The following is a 22,500-nucleotide window of genomic DNA, read 5'->3' on the forward strand; positions in this document are numbered from 1 at the left end:
CAGTGATTGCGGCAGGTAATCACGCCACTACGAACAAGCGTCAGGTGGTAGCGGGTGACAGGGCGGCTGAGGTGGCAGGGGTGGCAGGGGAAGCACGGGTGGCAGGGGTGGCAGGGGCAGTAAAGGTTATACAGTGGCAATAGAGGTGAAAAGGGTTAGCAGGTTTGGCAGTAGCAGCAGAAGTGTCACGGATAGTAGATTCGACAAAAGCTAAACGGAAAATAACCTGCTGACTTGTGAACGAGACCTAAATAAAATGTCTGCCCTGTTTGCTAAACTCAACCGTCTGTGTCATCGCAGATACATGTCCTAAAGTACAACTTAAATGTGAACTTTCTCTTATACTTACTACCACTCTCCTTTGACAACTAAAGGAGTTCGAAATGATCGCTCTTACATAATGCCCCGCCATCATATGAAAATATATATGTAGTGCTTTCGTGCCAAGATTACCTCACAAATCACGTTAGTACTTCATCGGGTCCTTCTCTCCGTTCCCCTCGCCAGCACTGCCTTCATCAGACATCCATCGCAACCTTTCGGCAAAGGTCACTGAAAGCCGACATTTACCAAGCACAGAGATCAACAAGATTATATGTTTTTTGACATGTAGCAAATATCGTCAATACTGCTTAAAAAAAAAAAAAAAAAAAAAAAAAAAAAAAAAAAAAAAAATCTTATTAATCTGTTTATGACTATATGTTTATTCGTTGTGTGAATGTGTTTCTTCCTTTATGTCTGTATGTCTGTCTGTCTGTCTGTCTGTTCGTATGTCTGCCTGCCTGTCTGTCTGTCTGTCTGTCTGTCTGTCTGTCTGTCTGTCTGCCTGCCTGCCTGCCTGCCTGCCTGCCTGCCTGCCTGCCTGCCTGCCTGCCTGCCTGCCTGCCTGCCTGCCTGCCTGCCTGCCTGTCTGCCTGCCTGCCTGCCTGCCTGCCTGCCTGCCTGCCTGCCTGCCTGCCTGCCTCTGTCTGTCCTCAAGTTTGAAAAACAAATATCATGTAACAGACAACAGCAAGAAAACGATGATATCAGAGAAATAAAAAGCAATATTCCTGTACAAGAGCTAATTAATTAATGGCCTGGCATATCAATAAAATGGAATGAATTCCAAACAAATATGAAATGATCGCGTCTTTTTTTTAATAGAGGACGAACCGCATGACCTGTGAACCCTACTTGCCTGCTGTCTATCATTACCAATCCCATAAAACCAAATATTACAGAGTGAGAGAGAGAGAGAGAGAGAGAGAGAGAGAGAGAGAGAGAGAGAGAGAGAGAGAGAGAGAGAGAGAGAGAGAGAGAGAGAGAGAGAGAGAGAGAGGGGGGGGGGGGAGAGGGGGAGAGGGAGAAGGAGAGAGAGAGAGAGAGAGAGAGAGAGAGAGAGACTTCAAGATTCCATGTACATTACCAAAGCGGTAGATAACGCCGCTTCCCGAAAGAGAACGAAAAGGCCATACAAACGCGGCCTCTCGTACGTGACATATGCAAATGAGATAGGCCTGGGTCCCTCCCAACGCTCGAAAGAACCCAGCCATCAATATCATTCACAAGCAATAATCCCATTGCTGGTCGGCATGGGATAACTACTTCAGGCGCATTTTCACCTGGGTACGGTGTCCTTCGTGGCCGCGAGGGAGCGCGATTGATAACGTGCGGGATATCGGGTGAACGCGATGCGTAGTGAGCCGGAGTCTGTATGTGGCGACGGAGGGGAGGGGAGGGGGAGGAGAGGAGGAGGGTGCGGGAGGAGGAGGAGGGAGGAGGAGGAGGAGGGGAGGAGTGAGGAGGAGGAGGAGGAGGAGGGGAGGAAGGAGGAGGGGAGGAAGGAGGAGGAGAGGAGGAGTAGGAGGGGAGGAGGAGGAGGAGAGGAGGAGGAGGAGGAGGAGGAGGAGGGGGGAGGAGGAGGAGGAGGAGGAGAGGAGGAGGAGGAGGAGGAGGAGAGGAGGAGGAGGGGAGGAGGAGGAGGAGGAGGAGGAGGAGGAGGGGGAGGAGACGGAGGAGGTGGTGGTGGTGGAAGAGCAAGAAACTAAAGTGGAACCTCTCATTACAGATGGTGAACTAACGAATGCGGGAAATAACACTATCAATAGCAGTTATTGCCGACGCTAGTCCTAGTATTAACAGTTATGTTTTGGATGCTGTAGATGATAACAATGATACTGAATATGATAATGTGGAAAATTAAACCAATAATGATATAATAAAAAATGTGTATATGTATATACATATATAATATATATATATATATATATATATATATATATATATATATATATATATATATATATATATATATATATATATATATATTATATTATATTATATTATATTATATACATATTATATATATATTATATATATATATATTATATATATAATAATATTAATAATGATAATAATAATAACGATAGAAATAATGCTAAAGATAATAGCAAATATAATAAAGGTAGTAACAACAACAACAAGGAGACAAATGTACTTACAGAGGACAGTGAGATGGCCGGTGGCCCGCAGGGGGTCGTGCCCGTCCGCCGGGCCTACTTGGCACTGGTAGTCGGCGTCGTCGTGCAGCGTCGTGTTGTGGATCTTGAGGTGGTGCTCGCCGTTGAGGCCATCGCCGACCATCTCGTATCGAGGGTAGCCCGGGATCGTGCGGTTGAACCCTGGGGGAGAAGGGAGGTCAGCTGTGCTCCTGGCCGATGGTGTGGCGGAGAATGAGCGAAGAGAGATGTTTAAAATGTCTCTTCTATGTATATATATTTGTTTTTCTTGAAAAAAGAAGTTTGAAAATGTTGAAAAATAAAGAAGGGAAAGAGAAGAAAAAGCATCTCAGAATGTGCACGGCCCAGCGTGAGCCCTAACATAACAGAGAATATCAGCTTCTTCTTGCCTCGTTCCGTGTGCTGCCTTCAGTATTACCCCCCACCCCCCACCCACCCCAGCAACAGCCACAGCCACCTTCGTGCGTCGAGCTTATTTTTCTCCTCCTTCACCCTTGTCCTCTTCCTACACCACCACCACTACCTCCTCTTTTCCCCCGTCCTTTAAACCCTCCTTCTCCTCCCCATCCTCTTCCTCCTCTTCTCCTTCCCTTCCCCCTCCTCCTCCTCCTCCTCCTCTTCCCCCCATCCCTACCCCACCCCGCCTTCAGCCTCCTCATCTCTGCATACTTCACGACGCGGCAAATGTTCTCTAAATTACACGCGGCCAACCAGCGGCGGAATATTGCTGCCATGCATCACCCGCCGCGGTGACACATCCGCCGGGTCACCCGTTTCCCCCGATAATTAAGCCCACTCGTAAATTAGAGGCCGAGCATATTATCATCGAGTTTTCACCTTTAATTTGGCATTTCAGGGATACCTTCGAGGGTTATTGTGTTCACAGGCGTCCTCGTCCTAGTTGCATTTGCCGCTTCTTACAATTGGTTTACTAGACGATGTCACAGCGAATAACATTGCTTTAAATACTCCAAATGAAATAAAAGATATTTTCATAAACTCGCACGGATCATCCGAAATCTCTGAATTTTTGTTTATAACTTCATAATAATCAAACTCTGCGAGACCCAAAAAAGTAAGGGAATATTCAAAATCTTAAAAAGCAATTCGACTATAAAGCGTAACAGAAAAAAGGAAAATTTGAGATGTTACAAAAGTCTACGGTAAATGGTCGCCAGTTTTCACTCAGTCACTCGAGAAAGCTGTTAATATTGGCCAACTATGTGCGACTCTTGGGGAATCATCCCTTAACATGGGTAACTTCTGGTAACTAATCAACACTGCGTGTTACATTGTATATAAACTTTACCTTAGCTTATGGCACTTCAAATATCTAACCGTAACAGTGGAAAACTTAATGAGATATATTAAAAAATAAATACTGTTCATGTACCAACATACTCATATATAGACTAACACACACACCAAAAATAAGCACACATCACATGTACAACCATTTCCCCAGAGCAGAACATCCATCAGAGGCCAATAGATACCAGGTGTTCTGTTCACATAACTTGCACTATGACTGGTCAAGAAGTTCCCTCAGTAACCGAAAGTCATCTTAAATAACATTTCTCAAACCTACTTTACAATTACTTCCCTGTTAGCAAATCAAAGAAAATGTTGATGCGATAGTTATTTTGCAAAAATGACTGAATATTGGAAAGCATCTGCATTTATGAATCTCACAAGTAATTGAAGAGATGGATTGATTGTGCTTGGTACTGTGTTGGATGAATAACAAAAAAGAAAAAAAAGAAAAATCAAGCCTAAAAGCCGGACTATTCCCTCATTACGTCATATCGCTCAAACGTACTTTTGGAATTTGTTAATAAAACGGATCCATGAGCATAAAATTGCTCATTTAACTGCAACACCTGTTACCGATTTCCCAGCTGGTACTTTCAAATTCCTAAAGACACATTTTGAAAATTGTTTTCAGTATCATATAACAATAATTCGGTTGTGCAGTACATACATACATACATACATACATACATACATATACATACATACATGCATGCATGCATGCATATATACAAGCACGCAAATACAAACAAACAAACAAACAAACAAACAAACAAACACACACACACACACACACACACACACACACACACACACACACACATATATATATATATATATATATATATATATATATATATATATATATATATATTTTATATATATATATGTCTGTAAGTAATATAGCTATATATATATATATATATATATATATATATATATCTAAGTATATATATATATATATATATATATATATATATATATATATATATATATATATACATATATATATATATACATATATATATTTCAAACACACACACACACACACACCCCACACACACACACACACACACACACACACACACACACACACACACACACACACACACACACACACACACACACACACACATATAATATATATGTATATATATATTATATATATATATATATACATATATATATATACATATATATATATATAATAAAAAATAAGGGAATATATATATATATATATATATATATATATATATATATAATAATATATAAATATATATATATACATATATATATATAACATATATATGTACCTGCACGCGCGCGCGCGCGCGCGCGCGCGCGTGTCTGTGTGTGTGTGTGTGTGTGTGTGTGTGTGTGTGTGTGTGTGTGTGTGTGTGTGTGTGTGTGAGTGTGTGTGTGTGTGTGTGTGTGTGTGTGTGTGTGTGTGTGTGTGTGTGTGTGTGTTCTGTCGTGTAGGAATGTGTGCGTTTAGAAAAACGGTCCCCCCTCCCCCAGGGCGGCGCAAAACGCAGCGAGAGGAAGGCCGGCTTCGCGCTGCCACATAGGCCTCCATATATCATTAAGCTGCGTACAATTAAAGCCTTGTGTCACATCCACCGCCTGGTGCATGGGGCAGCACAGCGCCCTATCCCCTTTACTAAGGCACACTGTCAATATTTCTGGCCAGCTCCTCTGCCTCTTTTGCCGCTCACCCCCCCTTCCTTCCAAGTATTGATTGCTTCTTCAATTTTTTGCCTTTTTTGCGCTCTCACTTTTTCACCTTCCACTTCCTCTCCAAATAAACCCCTTTGAGTAATGACATATCTATGCCATATTTTGCTTATATATCTTTTTTTTGTCTTCTTTTTATCTAAGCTTAGTGTTTGTAACTTTCGTAATATATATCCTTACATCCATAATAATACCACTGCGTCGTATATATATATATATACATATATATAATATAATATATATATAATATAATATATATATATATATATATATATATATATATACTATATACATACATACATACTATACATACATACAATATACAAACACACACTAACACACACACACACAACACACAACAACACAATATTTAATATATTATATATATATTATATATATATATATATATATATAAATATATATATATATGTATTATACACACACATGTATGTGTGTGTGTGTTTGCATATATATGTGTGTATATGTATGTATGTGTGTGTTGTGTGTGTGTGTGTGTGTGTGTGTGTGTGTGTGTGTGTGTGTGTGTGTGTGTGTATGTATGTATGTGTTGTGTTTGTTTGTTGTTGTTTGTATGATGTTGTATGTATGTGTGTGTGTGTGTGTGTGTTGTGTGTGTGTGTGTGTGTGTGTGTGTGTGTGTGTATGTATGTATGTATGTATGTATGTATGTATGTATGTATGTATGTATGTATGTAATGCGCGCGCACACACACACGCGCGCACACGCACACACACACACACACACACACACACACACACACACACACACACACACACACACACACACACACACACACACACACACACACACAAATGGCATATAGGACACGGGAAAAAAACTTTCCATTTTGAAGAGTCGCGGCTAAGAATCGAACACAAGCTGCTGGGGAAAACGACACTGTAGCGCTTGTGAATTCTGAAAGGGCGGACACAGCAATCAAAGGACAGCAGTGAAACATACAGTTTTGGCAGCACGAAGACCGCCTGAAAGCCTGCTGTATCGATTTGCACAGTGCAAAGCTTTAGTTTAAGCTGACATTCGAATGCCTTCAGAGCATAGATTTCAGTCAGACATATTGGAGATATGGATGGTTTATCGCCTTTGTGTGTTTCTGAGTGAGTGCGTGCTCACATGTGTGTGTCCATATGTATGTTTTAGATACAGACAAACGCGCGCGCACACACACACACACACACACACACACAACAACACACAACCACACAACACACACACCGACACACAACACACACAAACAAACACACGAACATCTACCTATCTCTCTCTACCTCTCGCCTACCTCTGTCTCGATCTCTGCCTCACTCTCTCGTTTACTACATTCAATGCCTTCAGACATAATTTCAGTCAGTATATATATGGATATATGATGGTTATATTGTGTATATTATATGCGTATATATTGTTGTATATTATGATTTTAGATACAAAATATATAACAATAATAACAACAATACAATATAATATATAATAATCATATATATATCACATAATATACTAATTTATCAATCTATCTATATATATATATATATATTATATAATATATATATATATATATATATATATATATATATATATATATATATATATATACATATGTATATATATATATATATATATATATATATATATATATATATATATATAAAAATGCATATAAATGCTGGCGACTTGCAAAGGACATAACAAATGAAGTTGGTTCGTACCATACATGTGGCGTCATCCTCCAGAAGGGATAACAATGCAAAACTTAATGAAGTGGACAGTAAAGTTTGCAGCGAGCAGGCTACGGCGCGAGACAGGTAATTAATAAGACAGTTAATCAATGGCACAGCGCCACGGCGAGTGGCGACACCCCCCCCCCTCGGCAACTTTCTCCCTGATGGCAACAGATGCAATGTTTGTTTAGGTGATTCACTCGCTCGCGTCAGTTCCTGCATGGTTTCCACTTCTGTCAGCAAACATATATCGACCGGAAGAGATTGTGAAAAAATAAGACAAAATCATGACTCAGTATTTATGTTAAGTTAAATTGTATTTATTTTCTAAAAAATCAAGGGAAAAGATCATTCCGTTGCTGACGTCAGCGCGCTCAGGGAAAGGCAAGGCAACCGACACGCAGAAAAGGTTTTGCGTAATTTATTCATTATTTTTTTTTCTTCTTTTAACCAGCGCCAACTAGAGATCGTTTAATAAGAGAGAAAAAATCTAAATTGTTGGTAAAATATCTGCACACAGAATCGCGCATTTTTCGCATTGTGCCATTTATCCCCGTGCGCCTGAGGGTAAAATTCCCACAAATTATTTGGATAGTCATTGGGAATGGTGAATACAAGTTAATTGTTTGGTGCACTTTAGTTTTGTTGATTATTTATTTCCATTATAAGTTGATGCGCCATTTATTCTGGTGTATGTTCCCATGGGTCGTCTACCCCTCCCCCTCCTCTTTATCATCATTAACTTTATTTCATTCCATTATCTATTTGTTTGTACAAAACTGTTTCCATCTATTTTCAAAGAACTTTTTAATTTGCCAACACTTCCTATCAGATAACACGGTAGAAATATTTTATAGCAATATTTTCAAAAGTATCTTCTCTAGATATATTTAATAGTACTATTTTCAAGAGTTTTTATAGCAATATTTCACAGCGCGATTTTCAAAAGTTTTCCTCTAGAAATATTTCCCATCACAGTTTTCAAAAGTATTTTTCCTCTAGATATATTTCACAGTACTATTTTCAAAATGATTTCTACCACAAATATTTCACATTACTCTTCCTTTACTCACATTATTTCCTCTGTTCTCCCCCTACTCACCCCCACCCCTCCTCAGCATCCCTGTATTACCAAGAATACTTATAATTCCCGTTTGTCGACAGTGAGAGCGTGCAAACACCTCCAGGGAAACGCAGGCTGTGGCGACAACCAGCCCCTCGCCAGCCCGTCAAGGCGACCTCCTCGCCATCTTAATTAATATCATTTAATATTCCCGAGGCATGTCGCACCGGCGGATACACAGAGGGTGAAGGAGAGCTCCCTAACTATTGGGTGATGATAGTGAGGGGAAGCGCTTAGACCCATGCGGGGGAAACGAACGTGCGTGTGCGTGTGCGTGTGCGTGCGTGCGTGCGTGTGTGTGTGTGTGTGTGTGTGTGTGTGTGTGTGTGTGTGTGTGTGTGTGTGTGTGTGAGTTTCTATATTTACATATATGTACTGTACATGTAACGAGTATTTCACTGGCCGGTAGCGAGTGAGAATTAATGTGTATGTTTTTCCTTTTTTTCTAAAAGTTTTCGTATTTTCAGGGATATGGTGCTAAAACTGTGAACATTTTTTTATTTTAACGCACTCTCTATTTACGAATATCCGCATTAAAATGTGTATGTGACTGGTAATGTTTTGCTCTGGTTAGTAAACTCTAAAAAATACTCATCGGAGGCTGGTTACAAGATCTATTGGCTTTTAGATCTGGTATTCTTGCACACAGCCAATAAATAAATAATATATATATATATATATATATATATATATATATATATATATATATATATATATACATATATATTACATATATACATATATATAAAATATATATATATGGTGTGTGTGTGTGTGTGTGTGTGTGTGTGTGTGTGTGTGTGTGTGTGTGTGTGTGTGTGTGTGTGTGTGTGTGTGTGTGTGTGTGTGTGTGTGTGTGTGTTCCAGATATAGCATCTGTCCTCCTGTCTTGATATATAATCAAATATGTCTCTTGGCTGGAACATCTTAGCTCTTTCTGAATATCTTAGTGCTCTTTCACCTTGTACGAATCTGGCCAAACTTTTCTTAACTTGCGTTAATCAAAGTTCATAACTTGATAATCTTAGTTAGCTGACGTGTGTGGAGTATTTGCTGCGTAGTTTTATACAATTCACATTAGATTCCTTCGGAGATTTTAGACTGTTTCATTTTGAAGTAAAAATATTCCTAATAACATTACCATCCCTTCGTGTGAGTTAATTCCCGGCCATTCCCGCGGGGCAACAGCGTTCACCCTGGATACGAAATTCAATATAAAATACAGAAAAAAAAATAAAGTTAATTGGCCACGTCTTGCAAATGTTCATCTCTAATTGGACAAAGTTACGTTGGAAGTAAACCAGTAAACATGCCATAAAGCAGTGTATTTACATGAATGTGAAACAACTAGTCGACTGACCTCTCCTAAAAAACAACAACAGGAATGTTAACTATGAAAATATTTGTGTCGATATTCCCTAGTTATTGAACACTGGGTGTGACAGGGGGATCATATGAAAAGTGGCTGTGTATCACCGCAGATTTTCGCACACCTGAGATTCTTCGACTTTAATCCCCGCGATGCCTACTTGAGAAAGGGGGAGGGGGGACACAATCACCCAATTTCTTCACACTGCTTTCAAAATGCATACGACCGAACTTCACAATCGAACGACACACCACTCTAAAACTTCCCTCGAGCAAAAATTTATAACCCAGGATAATGGTATGAACAGAAAATTACAAACTCTGACGTAAACCAACGCGCGAAGGATCGTAAGCCTCGCATCAACCAGCAAAGTTACGACGCAAGACGCATACCTCAACAATGGGCTGAATGTTACTCCATCACTTGACACAGGGCATCCACGCTGAGCTGTGCGATGCGCCATTGTGGAAGAACGTGGCTTACGGAGGGCAAGAAGCCATCCAGTGCCACCACAAAGGTTTCTAAAGTACGCTTTTACTTTTTTTCTTACCTATTGTAATTGTACTATGAGAAAATACTATGACTATGATTTCCTTAACAATGAATGTGGGTCAGGTATAAGTGCACAGATATTTTCATTATAAAGAGCGAAAGTCCAAATATGAAAACACTCAATGAAGAAAACTGTTTTATTTACCTTTTAATTAACAAAAGCACTAACAGTTGAAGAGTTTTAGACTACCCCCCCGTGCGAATTAGAGCTTAGAAGCCTCGGAGTACCGGCAATGCCAGGTCAGCTCAACCAGATTCCGTAGACTCCATCACGTACTCTATGTACTCTGCGGGGTCAGCGCCTACTGGGCTCAGCCTACTGCGATAACCGTAAATGTAGGTTTGTGTATGTATGATATTCATGTATATGTACATGAGGATGAATGGTTGGATGGATAAATGGACTGATGGACTGGCGTTTGTATGAAGCATGTATGTATGCTTATTATTCGTGTGTGTATGGATAAGTGGGTGGGCATGTGCGTTGATAAACTTACAAGCACACCTATATGTACGATATATAAGTATTCATGTACAAATGCTTTCATATATGCAGGTCAGAGTACACATACGGTCTGTACGGAGGCGTGTAGGTAAGTATTTAGGCATGACTATGTAAGTATGTGCGTGAGGAGGATGACATCATGGCCCCACAACATTAAGGAAAAGAGTGTGAAGATTGAACCAGCTGACACCATGGCCCCGCAACACGCTTCTACCGATCGCCTTCTGCAAACAAGTTGAGGGAAAGTAATCATAGAGAAAATAGCGGGAGGCACGCAGCGTAGCGCCAGTGCTTAAAGGAGTGGTGTCAGCGGCGTGGTGGCACAGCAGTCCTGTGGTGGCAAGAGCAGGCGATGTTGGCATCCGAGCTACAGCGCTGACGGCAACTTACTATCAGTGGAAAATCATTTTTCACCGTAGCTGTGTTTTGCGCCATTTCACTTACTCTCTGCCTGTTTGAGGATGAGCTGAGATAAGAGAGAGAGAGAGGAGAGGGGAAGATGCGGGGATGCTGCAGAAGGAAAGCGAAGCCTAGAAATGAATGGAAATGGAGAAGGGGAAGGACGGGCGAAGAGAGACAAAGGGAAGAAGAAGGCCGGAGCTGCATGGCGATCGGAAAATAAAGGTGTCACCGCCAAGGGAGGGCGCGGGCGGCGGCGCCGGGGAAGGGGCAGGGCTGCTTGATGGGCGGAAGGGACGAAGTGAGGGGCGAAGGAGGGGGAGGGGGAGGCGGAACGGAAATTATTGGGTAGTGGAAGACAAAGATATATGACGTCCACTCTGCGCCCACTGGAGGTAATGATTCCAGGTGCCTGAGGCAGAGGCTGGGGGCGCTGGGGCACTGGGGGAGACGGCGGCGAGACGCCATGTACTCGCAGTGCGAATTTTCGAACACATTTTAATGCGCGGTTATTAGTTGAAATCAAGATTGAATGCAGGACTCCCCGTCAACCACGGTTCTTATAATAAACATCTGCGTTAACATCGCCATCATCCCAAGGCTCTGGTTAACATCTCACAACATAGTGTGATCGAGATAAAATTCTAGAACATCCTTGCAGACGGCGTACCCAATGGCAGCCAAAGCCCCCCCCCCCCCTCAACCCCCACCCCCCACCCCCAACCCAATCCCATGAGGAGTTCCTTTGGAACAACGAAAAAGACACATACTACGTCAGTAGATAAAACCCCTTCCTCGGAAATTAATGTCATTTTTAAAGTCTGCGCAGCCAATTGTCTGTCGCGACGAAAAAGAACAAGAAAGATAAACATCTACATTAGCCAGGTCAGAAGGAGCGGACGATATGAAGTAAGGTCATAGTCGTTGGTAAACGTGTGGGCAATGGGCGGGGGAGGAGGCGGGGCAGGCGGTTCGGGGACTGTGCAGGGAAATAATTGTTTGGCGAAGATCAGAAAAAGACAGAAATTGGGTGATGCAGAGGGAGACCGGAAAGGAGGGAAGGAGAGAGAGAGAGAGAGAGAGAAGAGAGAGAGAGAGAGAGAGAGAGAGAGAGAGAGAGAGAGAGAGAGAGAGAGAGAGAGAGAGAGAGAGAAGAGAGAGAGAGAGAGAGAGAGAGGAGAGAGAGAGAGAGAGAGAGAGAGAGAGAGAGAGAGAGAGGAGAGAGAGAGAGAGGAGAGAGAGAAGAGAGAGAGAGAGAGAGAGAGAAAGGCGAGAGAGAGAGAGGAGAAACAGAGAGAGAGAGAGAGAGAGAGAGAGGAGAGAGAGAGAGAGAGAGAGAGAGAGAGAGAGAGGAGAGAGAGAGAGAGAGAGAGAGAAAAGGAGAGAGAGAGAGAGAGAGAGAGAGAGAGAGGAGAGAGAGAGAGAGAGAGGAGAGAGAGAGAGAAGAAGAAGAAGAAGGCAGAGAGATAGAGACTGAGACAGAGAGAGAAAGAAAATAGAGTGACAGAATGATGAAAAGAAAAAAAACTTCAGAAATAAGAAATTAGAAAATGCTGTAAAACTAGAACGCAGGTGCAAAAGGTGGGGGGGAGCTAAGGGCGCCCTCCAGCCTTCGTGCTTGCGAAGAGGGTCATAACGAGAAGGAAAAGCAAAAAGAGATGATGCGCTGTATAAAACACAACTAAAGTCATCACCGAGAAGCAAATTGCATTCTAATGTTATTTCCAGCTCGAGGTGCTGAGGCTGGTGTCGGCGCGCTATGATGTTGCAGATCCCGACTATGATGCTGCAGATAGACGTTGCATAAAACATTTGTATCTTTATGCAAACCTTAATCACAATCCGCGCCTTGAGAGCCTAACTAAAGCGATACAAAGAAGAGATAATCTTATTCCTGGCTCTCCAAGCACGAATTATTCGCTTAATCACAACTGTCAGCGTGTATTACGCAAGATAACAACCTGGTTAATGTTCTTCTTATCCTTTGAATTAGGGTCGAATTCGCTGCCACTCTTCTAAGCGAAACAATTTGCAACAACGCACGCGGTGACTAATATGCGTCATCTTTCATAAACGGACGATACCCTGTGATTCTCCCGAACGAAAAGCTGAATAACACGGCCGTCGTTTTTGGAATACCGTGGAAGGTCTGGCGTAACGTGACGACGATCCCTCACCATGCCATATTGATCGCGCTTCATTGATGGGCAACGATAACAAGTCACAGTTGGTGAGGATTTAATCAGCAGTTTACCTCAGCGAAACCAGGCCATAAAAGTGGGAAAATATGCCGTCGGATATTAAACTGTACATTTAAATAAAACTGTCAAACCGCATCACACGATCTGAATTTCGGCTTTCTGGATTTTCCATTTACACCTCACTCCGTAAATGGCGCCCAAGTGCGTTAGTTTCTCTTGGCGATTTTTTTTTTCTTAAAAAGCCGCTTCGATATAGTTCTAGCTTTATTCTGTAGTCAGGGCTTTATCAAATGTTACTGTACTGGAGTGAATTTGGTTCCAATAAGATATGGGATTTGATTCACTGTATGGGTTGATGGCCCTTGACGTTTAATATATTAGGCAGTTAGCGTTCTACTTATGAAACTGCCGAGAGCACACGGAAGAGGAACAAAAAGGATAGAGCGATAATAACGGCGAAAGAGAAGAACACGAGAGAGACAGATAGATACATACATAGAGAGAGAGAGAGAGAGAGAGAGAGAGAGAGAGAGAGAGAGAGAGAGAGAGAGAGAGAGAGAGAGAGAGAGAGAGAGAGAGAGAAGAGAGCGAGCGAGAGCGAGAGAGAAAGAACGAGAGGACGAGAGATTAATTTAAGGCCCTTTTGGTGACGACCTCTCCCTTGTTCCCCGAAGCCCCCGGCCCCCCCGTCGCCCCCAGTCCTCAACAAAGCCCCCGTGATCCTATTGCGTCCCAGCCCCCAGTGATTAGACCGAAGGAGCGGAAAGGAAGCTCGCCCTTGGGGAAAGAACAAATTGCTGCGGCTGGAATAAAATACTTTGCTTTTCTTATAGTCCCACGACGAAGCCTAATGACCTTTCTGTACACAGCGCTTGGAACTATACAACAATTTCCCAGACGCTTGCTAGAATCCACAGCCAAATAATGCAAGTTAGTTTTACAGTTGAAAATCCGCCAATTACGAAAATGAAAATGCGGATTTCATTAACACTACAAAGCAAACGTATCAAGTTTTTCTTAAATTCCCTATAAATATCAATGGCGTCACAAAGCCAACTCTACGAGAAAGACCTTCGCCGAGACCAGACACATGTCACACTCACGGATGGCTGACCCCTGCTGCATGACCCCGCGGCCCTTGCACACCTACTCCATTAATATACGCCTCCGAATGCAGCACACAACACGCTGCCCTCGCGACGCTGCCTCCGCCGCCTTCAAGCAATTTCCCAACGTTTGGTCCTCGTGATAGATGACCAAATAATCTAATTCAAGCCTGATCACGGGCGAGCTGACACCGCTGACGGTGGTCCTTTGATCCTGCCGCCTGTTTGCCGGTCTTGCTGTCACCCGCCCTCGAACGGCGGCGAAGCAAGGGGGTCGAAGTGGGCGCTGCACCTAGCACAGGCAAGGGCGGGGAAGCAGGAGACGAGGGTAAACACGTCGCAAATACTACGAGAGTTTGAGCGAGACTTCTTTAATGATAAGATGATAGTGACAGATTCAAGACTAATAAACAGAAGAAAGCAAAGGAAGACTATGGCACGTAACAGGAAAAGGTGCTTAACTGGACGAGAAAAGTACAGGAAATAAAACTTAAACACAGCTGAGAAACATAGAGAGCCAGAGCGAGAGAGAGAGAGAGGGGGAGGGAGGGAGGGAGGGAGGGAGGGAGGGAGGGAGGGAGGAGGAGGGAGGAGGGAGGAAGGGAGGGAGGGAGGAGAGGAGGGAGAGAGAGAGGAGAGGGACGAGAGAGGAAAAGAGAGAGAGAGAGAGAGAGAGAGAGAGAGAGAGAGAGAGGAGAGAGAGGGGGGGGGGGTAACGGGGACAAGTCTAAGCTAGAATAAGCAAGAGAGCGAACGGAGTGAAAATCGGGGGAGTGCAAATGCAAGTGCAAGGCCATGGGAGGGTAAGGCTGGGCAAAATCGCGACTGCAGTCAGCGAAGCCATCGTTAGAACGAGCACTAGTGTTAACGCAAGACCCGAGTGCAGAATCGATGGACGCATGATGCCACCATTCAACTGCGAAAAACTGCCGTTACTTGCAAATACTTCGGGGACACGGAGGCCGCAGAAAAAGAAACTCGGGATAATTCAAAACAGTATTGATATCTGGGTTTAAAGTCAGGTAACCGGCGTAAACCCACCATCCTTCTTCCGGGGAAAAAATAAATTGCAAAGACTATTAAAAGAAGACTAAGGAAAATATATAGCGCCGGCTAGTAAATTAAGGGATCCAAAAACAAGGAAAACAGGGTCGGTAAATATAGCCTGTAATCCAGCAAGATTTAACGCCCAGTAGACACAGCCTTCGATGGCGGAGGAATAGGATCGAGAAGCAATAATGAGAGTGAGGAAGAAGAGAACAAAGAAACTGAAGGGCGCACGCGTTCACACACACTCACTCACTCACTCACTCACTCACACACACACACACACACACACACACACACACACACACACACACACACACACTCACACACACACACACACACACACACCAAACACACACACACACCACTCACTCACTCCTCCTCCTCACACCACACACACACACACACACACACACACACACACACACACACACACACACACACACACTCTCTCTCTCTCTCTCTCTCTCTCTCTCTCTCTCTCTCTCTCTCCTCTCTACTCTCTACATCCACACAAAACAACACACACACACACAACACACACACACACACCACACACACAACACACAACACACACACACACACAACACACACACACCACACACACCACACAACACACACACACACACACCACACACAACACACACACACACACACACACACACACACCACACACAGTAATTGCTGTCTTTGCATTAATTAATACATTTGCATTCTTTGCAATGCACAATTTAGCTTTAATTCAGCCTATCCTGTCTTTCATAGATGTGTACAGCACTTCAGAGAGCAGAAGTGTCATTTGCTAGAAAGGAAACAGCCAGATATCTTTCCTGGAAGGACGACTAATTGGGGTTCTCACGACTGGTGTAAATCCCTCATTTACCAGCCCTGGTGAGCCCGTGAACCTTCTTCGTTTTTTCTTCCTCTTCTTTTCTCATCCTTTCTATCTTCTTTTTCTCCCTTCCCACATCCTGTCCACTTCTCGCTACCCCAAGGGACTAGACCGAGAACCCCCCCGCCCTCCACAACGCCCCTCCTTCGCCTCCATCGAGGCCGCTGCTTGTCCCGGGGCCTCCCTGTGTGGCTTCAGAAAATCAGTGGTTCCCTCGGTGTCCCTGGCTGGTGAACTCTGCCTAACAATGACATTGTCCGCGAGGTGCCCTGTGTTCAAACTTGTTCCCGCTTCACCTCCCACTCGGAATACTTGCAAATAAAATCAGACAGGCACCGGTTGGCTGGCTGAGCTTCTGGTGTATCTAAATTCAGGTCTTCTAGGTTCAATTTGTGAGCAATTGACAGAATACACAACCTTGTTTGTCCGAGGGAAGGCCAGGCGGAGGCTGCGGCCGCGTCAGCAGCTTCCGCCCCGGAGAGAAATGTTTCACTCGCCGGTCGCGAGCTGCATCTTTTCGGTGGGCTTCTCGCCACGACGCTGCTCGGACGTGATGCTCTCCGCCTTTCACACTTTCGGGATATAACCTATTCGGATGCTGCGTCAGCTAAAATATATCGCGTTTCTCACGGAATGCCATTTTACATTTTGTCTGTCTGTCTGTCTGTCTTTCTCTGTCTGTGTCTGTGTTTGTTTATGCGTATACATCAGAGTATGAGTTTGTTTATACACGTATATCCGTGTATGCGTGAGGGATTGTGTTTATAAATGAATAACACAGTTCTGTCTCTGTCCGTGCGCACGTGCGTAAAAATAATTAAAACCAGCAAAGCATGAAAAGCCAAAACATAAAACTAGTCAATTATACAATTCGCTTAGACGTTGCGATACTTCCCTCTTCTCCCAGATCACAAGTAAAAACAATTTCGCTTTATATAAATTTGAACTGCCACCAACACATGATTTCCGTGTAGATCTTATGAAGCATGGATTCAGAGTATTTGAAAAAGAAGCGAACTAAGCCTCTTCCACCGCACGTTGTGGCAGCAACAAGGCACTGATGTATATCTGATATGTAATTTACAGTGATATTTTCGTAGGAATTATTAAAATCTATAAGTATTGAAATCAAATGCTGCTTCCAATACTCTTAACAATAATAATGATATTAACAATGATAATAATGATAATAATGCTAGTATTGATGATACTGACAATAATATAACTAATCATTATTACCACAATAACAACAACACTACTACTACAACCACTACTATTGCTTCTACTGCTGCTGCTACTACTACAACTAATACTACTGCTGCTGCTGCTACTACTACTACTAGCCTCCACCTCCCCCTCCTCCTCCTCCTACTTCTTCTTCTTCTTCTTCTTCTTCTTCTTCTTTCTTTCTTCTTCTTCCTCTCTCCTCTCTCCTCCTTCCTCCTCCTCTCTCCCTTCCTCTCTCTCCTCTTCCTCTTCCTCTTCCTCTTCCTTCCTTTCTCTTTTCCTCTTTCTCTTCTTCTTTCTCTTTCTCTTTCTCTTCCTCTTCTCTTCTCCTCTCCTCTTCTCCTTCCCTCCTCCTCCTCCTCCCCTTTCCTTCTCTCTCTCTCCTCATCTTCCTCATCCTCATCCTTCTCCTCCTCCTCCTCTCCTCCTTCTCCTTTTTCTGCTACAATTGCTACCACTACTAATGCTGTTACTGCTGCTGCTACTACTCTACTCTACTACTACTACTACTACTACTACTACTACTACTACTACTGCTACTACTACTACTACTACTACTACTACTACTACTACTACTACTACTACTACTACTACTACTACTACTACTACTACTACTACTACTACTACTACTACTACTATTACTACTACTACTACTACTACTACTACTACTACTACTACTACTACTAATAATAATAATAATAATAACAATAACAATAATAATATTGACAAAGCATATGGCATGGTTTATTTTAAACATTCCCAAACACAATCCAGTCATAAATCTTCAATTTCAAAAATTACCTACTTAAAACTGCCTACTGCTATGTATCACTCGACAGTATTCCCAATACAATTGTCGCAAGAAAAATGTTCGGAAACACATTGAATTATATTGTCACGTTGACAAATTCGCATATTTCCCCGCTTTCACCTGCTGGGAATCGACCTCTTCCTATTCTCCAACTTCAAACGAAAACAAACTGTCACGCAGTTGACTCACACTTGATCCAAATAGTTCAGACATTTATATATACATATATATTTTTTTAACCAGACTTGCTTGTTTACATATCAGGAGGATCGACTGGCGTACTTCTGCGGTTCTGTTTGACTTCGCCGAGTCTATTGTTTCCCCGAGTGACATGCGGCCACAAAGACACTGAGGGCACTGATGTCACTCGTCTGCTCCTCCCTCTGTCTCTGATGGCTGCTTCTACTTCCCTTTCCTCTGCTACTGCCATTGTTTTCTGGTCTGCTTTCACTCTTCGGCTGGGTATTGTGAGCGCGCGAGACGCTCTCGCCAGGGGGAAGTAATAGTTTTCGTTTGTCGACGTAAACGGAGTCGGGTTCCGCGCACAACATTGACGAATGGCGAGGAAGCTGTAAATGTTACGTAAGATGAAGTGTTGACAAATGTTCACTTTATGAAGTTTCGGAAGTGGGAGAACAAGTGCCTTTAGATCAACGTCAGCAAATCGCAACATAACGCAGTGAAACAAAACTCAACTAAAAGAGTAAGAGACTTAGCCATATCCTGTTAATATCCTGAACGGGATCCGATCTTGATCAGAGCACTAGCTAGCTCTTTCCCGTCCAAACCCTCTCTCGAATGATAGAAACTACAATATCACACTGCGGATCTAGATGAGCCAATTATTTCTAGGCGAGTGCATGGCTCCCTCCACCTCCTCTCTCGCACACGACCCCCTTATACTTAGCACACACAGATTTCATTCCCCCTCACCCTGTCATTAAGTTCTCCCCATTCACTCCATTTTCGCGTTTTTCTTCCTCACGCACATCCCCTCCGAATCTCTTGCCAAATACCCTTCCCAGGTGGCTTCCCGCGGACTGCGCTCCTTCCAGCGCCTCTCTCTCTCTTTCATTTCACTCCAGCGCCGCCGCCCTGAGCTCCTGAATACCAGAAAGCCACCTCCTGCCGACCCCCCGCCCCAAACCTCCACATTATTGCTTCCTTTCCCCTCTGTCTCTCCACGCAACCACAACCGACTAAACCCCTTTTAGCTAGCATCACAAAATGGCAATTCACTTTCTGTTTTCTCGCCGCCATGCCTCACCTCCTCCCTCCGCGGCGGCGCTCGCCACCCCTCGCCCTCGCCAGCACCTCTGCTGTTCCATACATCCCGCCTTCCATCCTTTCCCTACCTCGTTCTCCATTTCCGGCTATATCCTCTCATCATCGCTGATCTTGTTCCTTTATTTTCGCCGGCTTTCCTTTTCGATTTATTCTCCACTGTGCCGATTTATATACATTCATTTATATACCATATTCAACTTTACCATTTCATATTTAGTTATTCCGGAAGAGTTAAGAGCACATACGCACACGCGCGCACACACACACGCCCGCCCGCCCGCCCGCACGCACGCACGCACGCACGCACGCAAGCACGCACGCACACACACACACACACACACCCACTCTCTCTCTCTCTCTCTCTCTCTCTCTCTCTCTCTCTCTCTCTCTCTCTCTCTCTCTCTCTCTCTCTCTCTCTCTCTCTCTCTCTCTCTCTTCCCTACTCGCCTCTTCCTTTTCTCCCCGCCTTCCTTTCCCCCCCTTCCCCCCCCCTCTTTTTCTTCGCCTTTCCACGGCCTCCTTCTTCTCCCACACCCTCTTCCTCTCTCACCCTCTTCCTCTCTCTCCCTCTTCTCGCCTCCGCCCTGCCCTTGAGTAGCCCCCTGAGGCCCAGATGGTAAGTGTAGCCCCGATATGGCCAATGCTTTATTCAATTTTGCCAAGTCCTTCCCGTTTCTCCCTCTCCGAACCGCACAAAATACCCTTCCCTCTCTCTCCTCTCCCTTCGCACTCGTCTCCCCTTTTTTCCCTCGATTCCTCTCCCCTCGCCCCTCGCAGTCTTTTATTCGAGATCGTTTTAGAATGACTCCCAAACATAATTTGTAGTTCTAAAGACTCTCATGAACGAATATTCTTATTTTCTCCGCCATGTTTGGGGGCGGAACAACAAAAGCTCTAGGGAATGTTTGGGACTGAAATGCTTGCGAACCGTAGATCAGAAACTGCAAATCCACCTTTTGTTCCGCTCCTTTTCTCTTTTTCTTCTTGCCAATTATATTTTCTTTTGGCAGTTTTCGGATAGTTTCAGCTTCATATAACCTGCTCTTAATTCCGTTTTCTATTTATTGTTATATAACTCAACGCCATATCCTAGGGTATATAGACGGTCGAACGCCATCCCGTTTAACTCCACTGCCTTGATTCCGAGACCTTTTCCATCACAGCAAAGGTGGAGTTGGTGAGCGCGAGTGTGTGTTCAGTAGGGAAACTTGAGTTCAGCGTGTTTCCTTGCTCATTTGAGGTTCTCTCTCTTCTCTTTCACTTCCTTCCTTATTTTTTTCTTATCTCCTTCCTTCCCCCTACTTCCCATCTCCTCCCTCCGTTCCTCCTTTCCTTCCTCCTTCCCTCTCTCCCTCTCTCCCTTCCTCCTTTCCTCTCTTCCTCCCTTCCTTCCCTTCACCACCCCTCTCGTTCACTCTTCACTCACTATATTTATCTCTCATACTTCATTTTCCCTCCTCTTTTTTGCCCGTTCTTTCTTCCACCTCCTATCTTCCCCCTTTCCCTCTCTATCTCTTCCTCCCCCTGTCCTTTCCTCAACCACCTTGTGAATGAACGGAATGCGAACCGAAGGGAATGTAAGGGGAAACGCGGCATCGGCGCCGTGAAGCGAGCGGAAGGAAGATATGACAAGAGATGGAGAGAGACAATAACAAAGGGAGAAGGACCGTCGAATAAACCGCCAGGGGGAGGAAAGGGAGAAAGGGACGGGCGCGGAATAGAGAGGACAGATAAAAGAGACGGGAAGGGGATTTTGTTAACGGCTCAGAGAGAAGGGAGACGCGCGCGAAATAAGAAAAATAAGTAGAAGAGCTGTTGAACAGGATTAAGGAGATATAAAGATGAAGAGAATATAAGGAGAAAGAGAAAGAAAGACAGAAGGGGTGAGTGAGAGAAAGAGAGAGAGAGAGAGAGAGAGAGAGAGAGAGAGAGAGAGAGAGAGAGAGGAGAGAGAGAGAGAGAGAGAGAGAGAGAGAGAGAGAGAGAGAGAGAGAGAGAGAGAGAGAGAAGACAGACAGACAGACAGACAGACAGACAGACAGACAGACAGACAGAGACAGACTGATAGACAGAGACAGAGAGAAAAGAGAAAGGTCGATGAAAGAAGATATACAACACACAAGCTATGACAGCTTTAACTTGGGAATTTAATCAATGCTCGAAATCGAAAGAAATATGATAAATGTTTAGAGCAGGATTCAAATTATAATGTGTAAACTTTGCCGGACCGGAAAATTGCATGGGTGACGGCAGGCGAGGATGATGATGCGAGAAATTAAATGATTAAGGCTGTGATCGGCGTGAGAATAGCAATGTAATTAAATAGTTGCTGCTTAAGGGCTGTCCTCGGTCGCATCTTAATGTTGCGACGGCCTCGCCAGCGCCATAACACTCGTGTTTTTTTTCCATTTCTTTTTTTTTCTTTTCGTTTTTTCTTTTCCTTTTTTTCTTTCTTTCTTTTATTTCGTTTTTCTTCTTTATTTTCTCTTTACTCGGGTCCTGTTTCCGTTTCTGGTTCTTGTCTGTGTTTGTTTATGTCTTTGTGTGTCGGGATTTGGTGTATTTGAAGGTGCTTCGGCCTCCCTACTTCCTTCTCTCTCTTTCTTTCTTTCTTTCTTTATTTATTTCTTTATTTATTATTTCCTTCCTTCCTTTCTTCCTTCCTTCCCTCTCTCCCTCT

The 22,500-nt window shown here is 43.5% G+C and overlaps 1 protein-coding gene across 1 annotated transcript in view; it reads right to left on the reverse strand.

The window, feature by feature from the left end:
- Positions 1–22,500, reverse strand: part of LOC119577630 (nephrin-like) — a 194,765-nt gene that overhangs the window by 98,944 nt on the left and 73,321 nt on the right. The window contains 1 exon segment of the mRNA XM_037925199.1: positions 2,484–2,663. Within this exon segment, the coding sequence (XP_037781127.1) occupies positions 2,484–2,663 (180 nt within the window).

The sequence above is a fragment of the Penaeus monodon genome, chromosome 10 (assembly GCF_015228065.2).
Source record: "Penaeus monodon isolate SGIC_2016 chromosome 10, NSTDA_Pmon_1, whole genome shotgun sequence".
Taxonomy (NCBI): Eukaryota; Metazoa; Arthropoda; class Malacostraca; order Decapoda; family Penaeidae; genus Penaeus; species Penaeus monodon.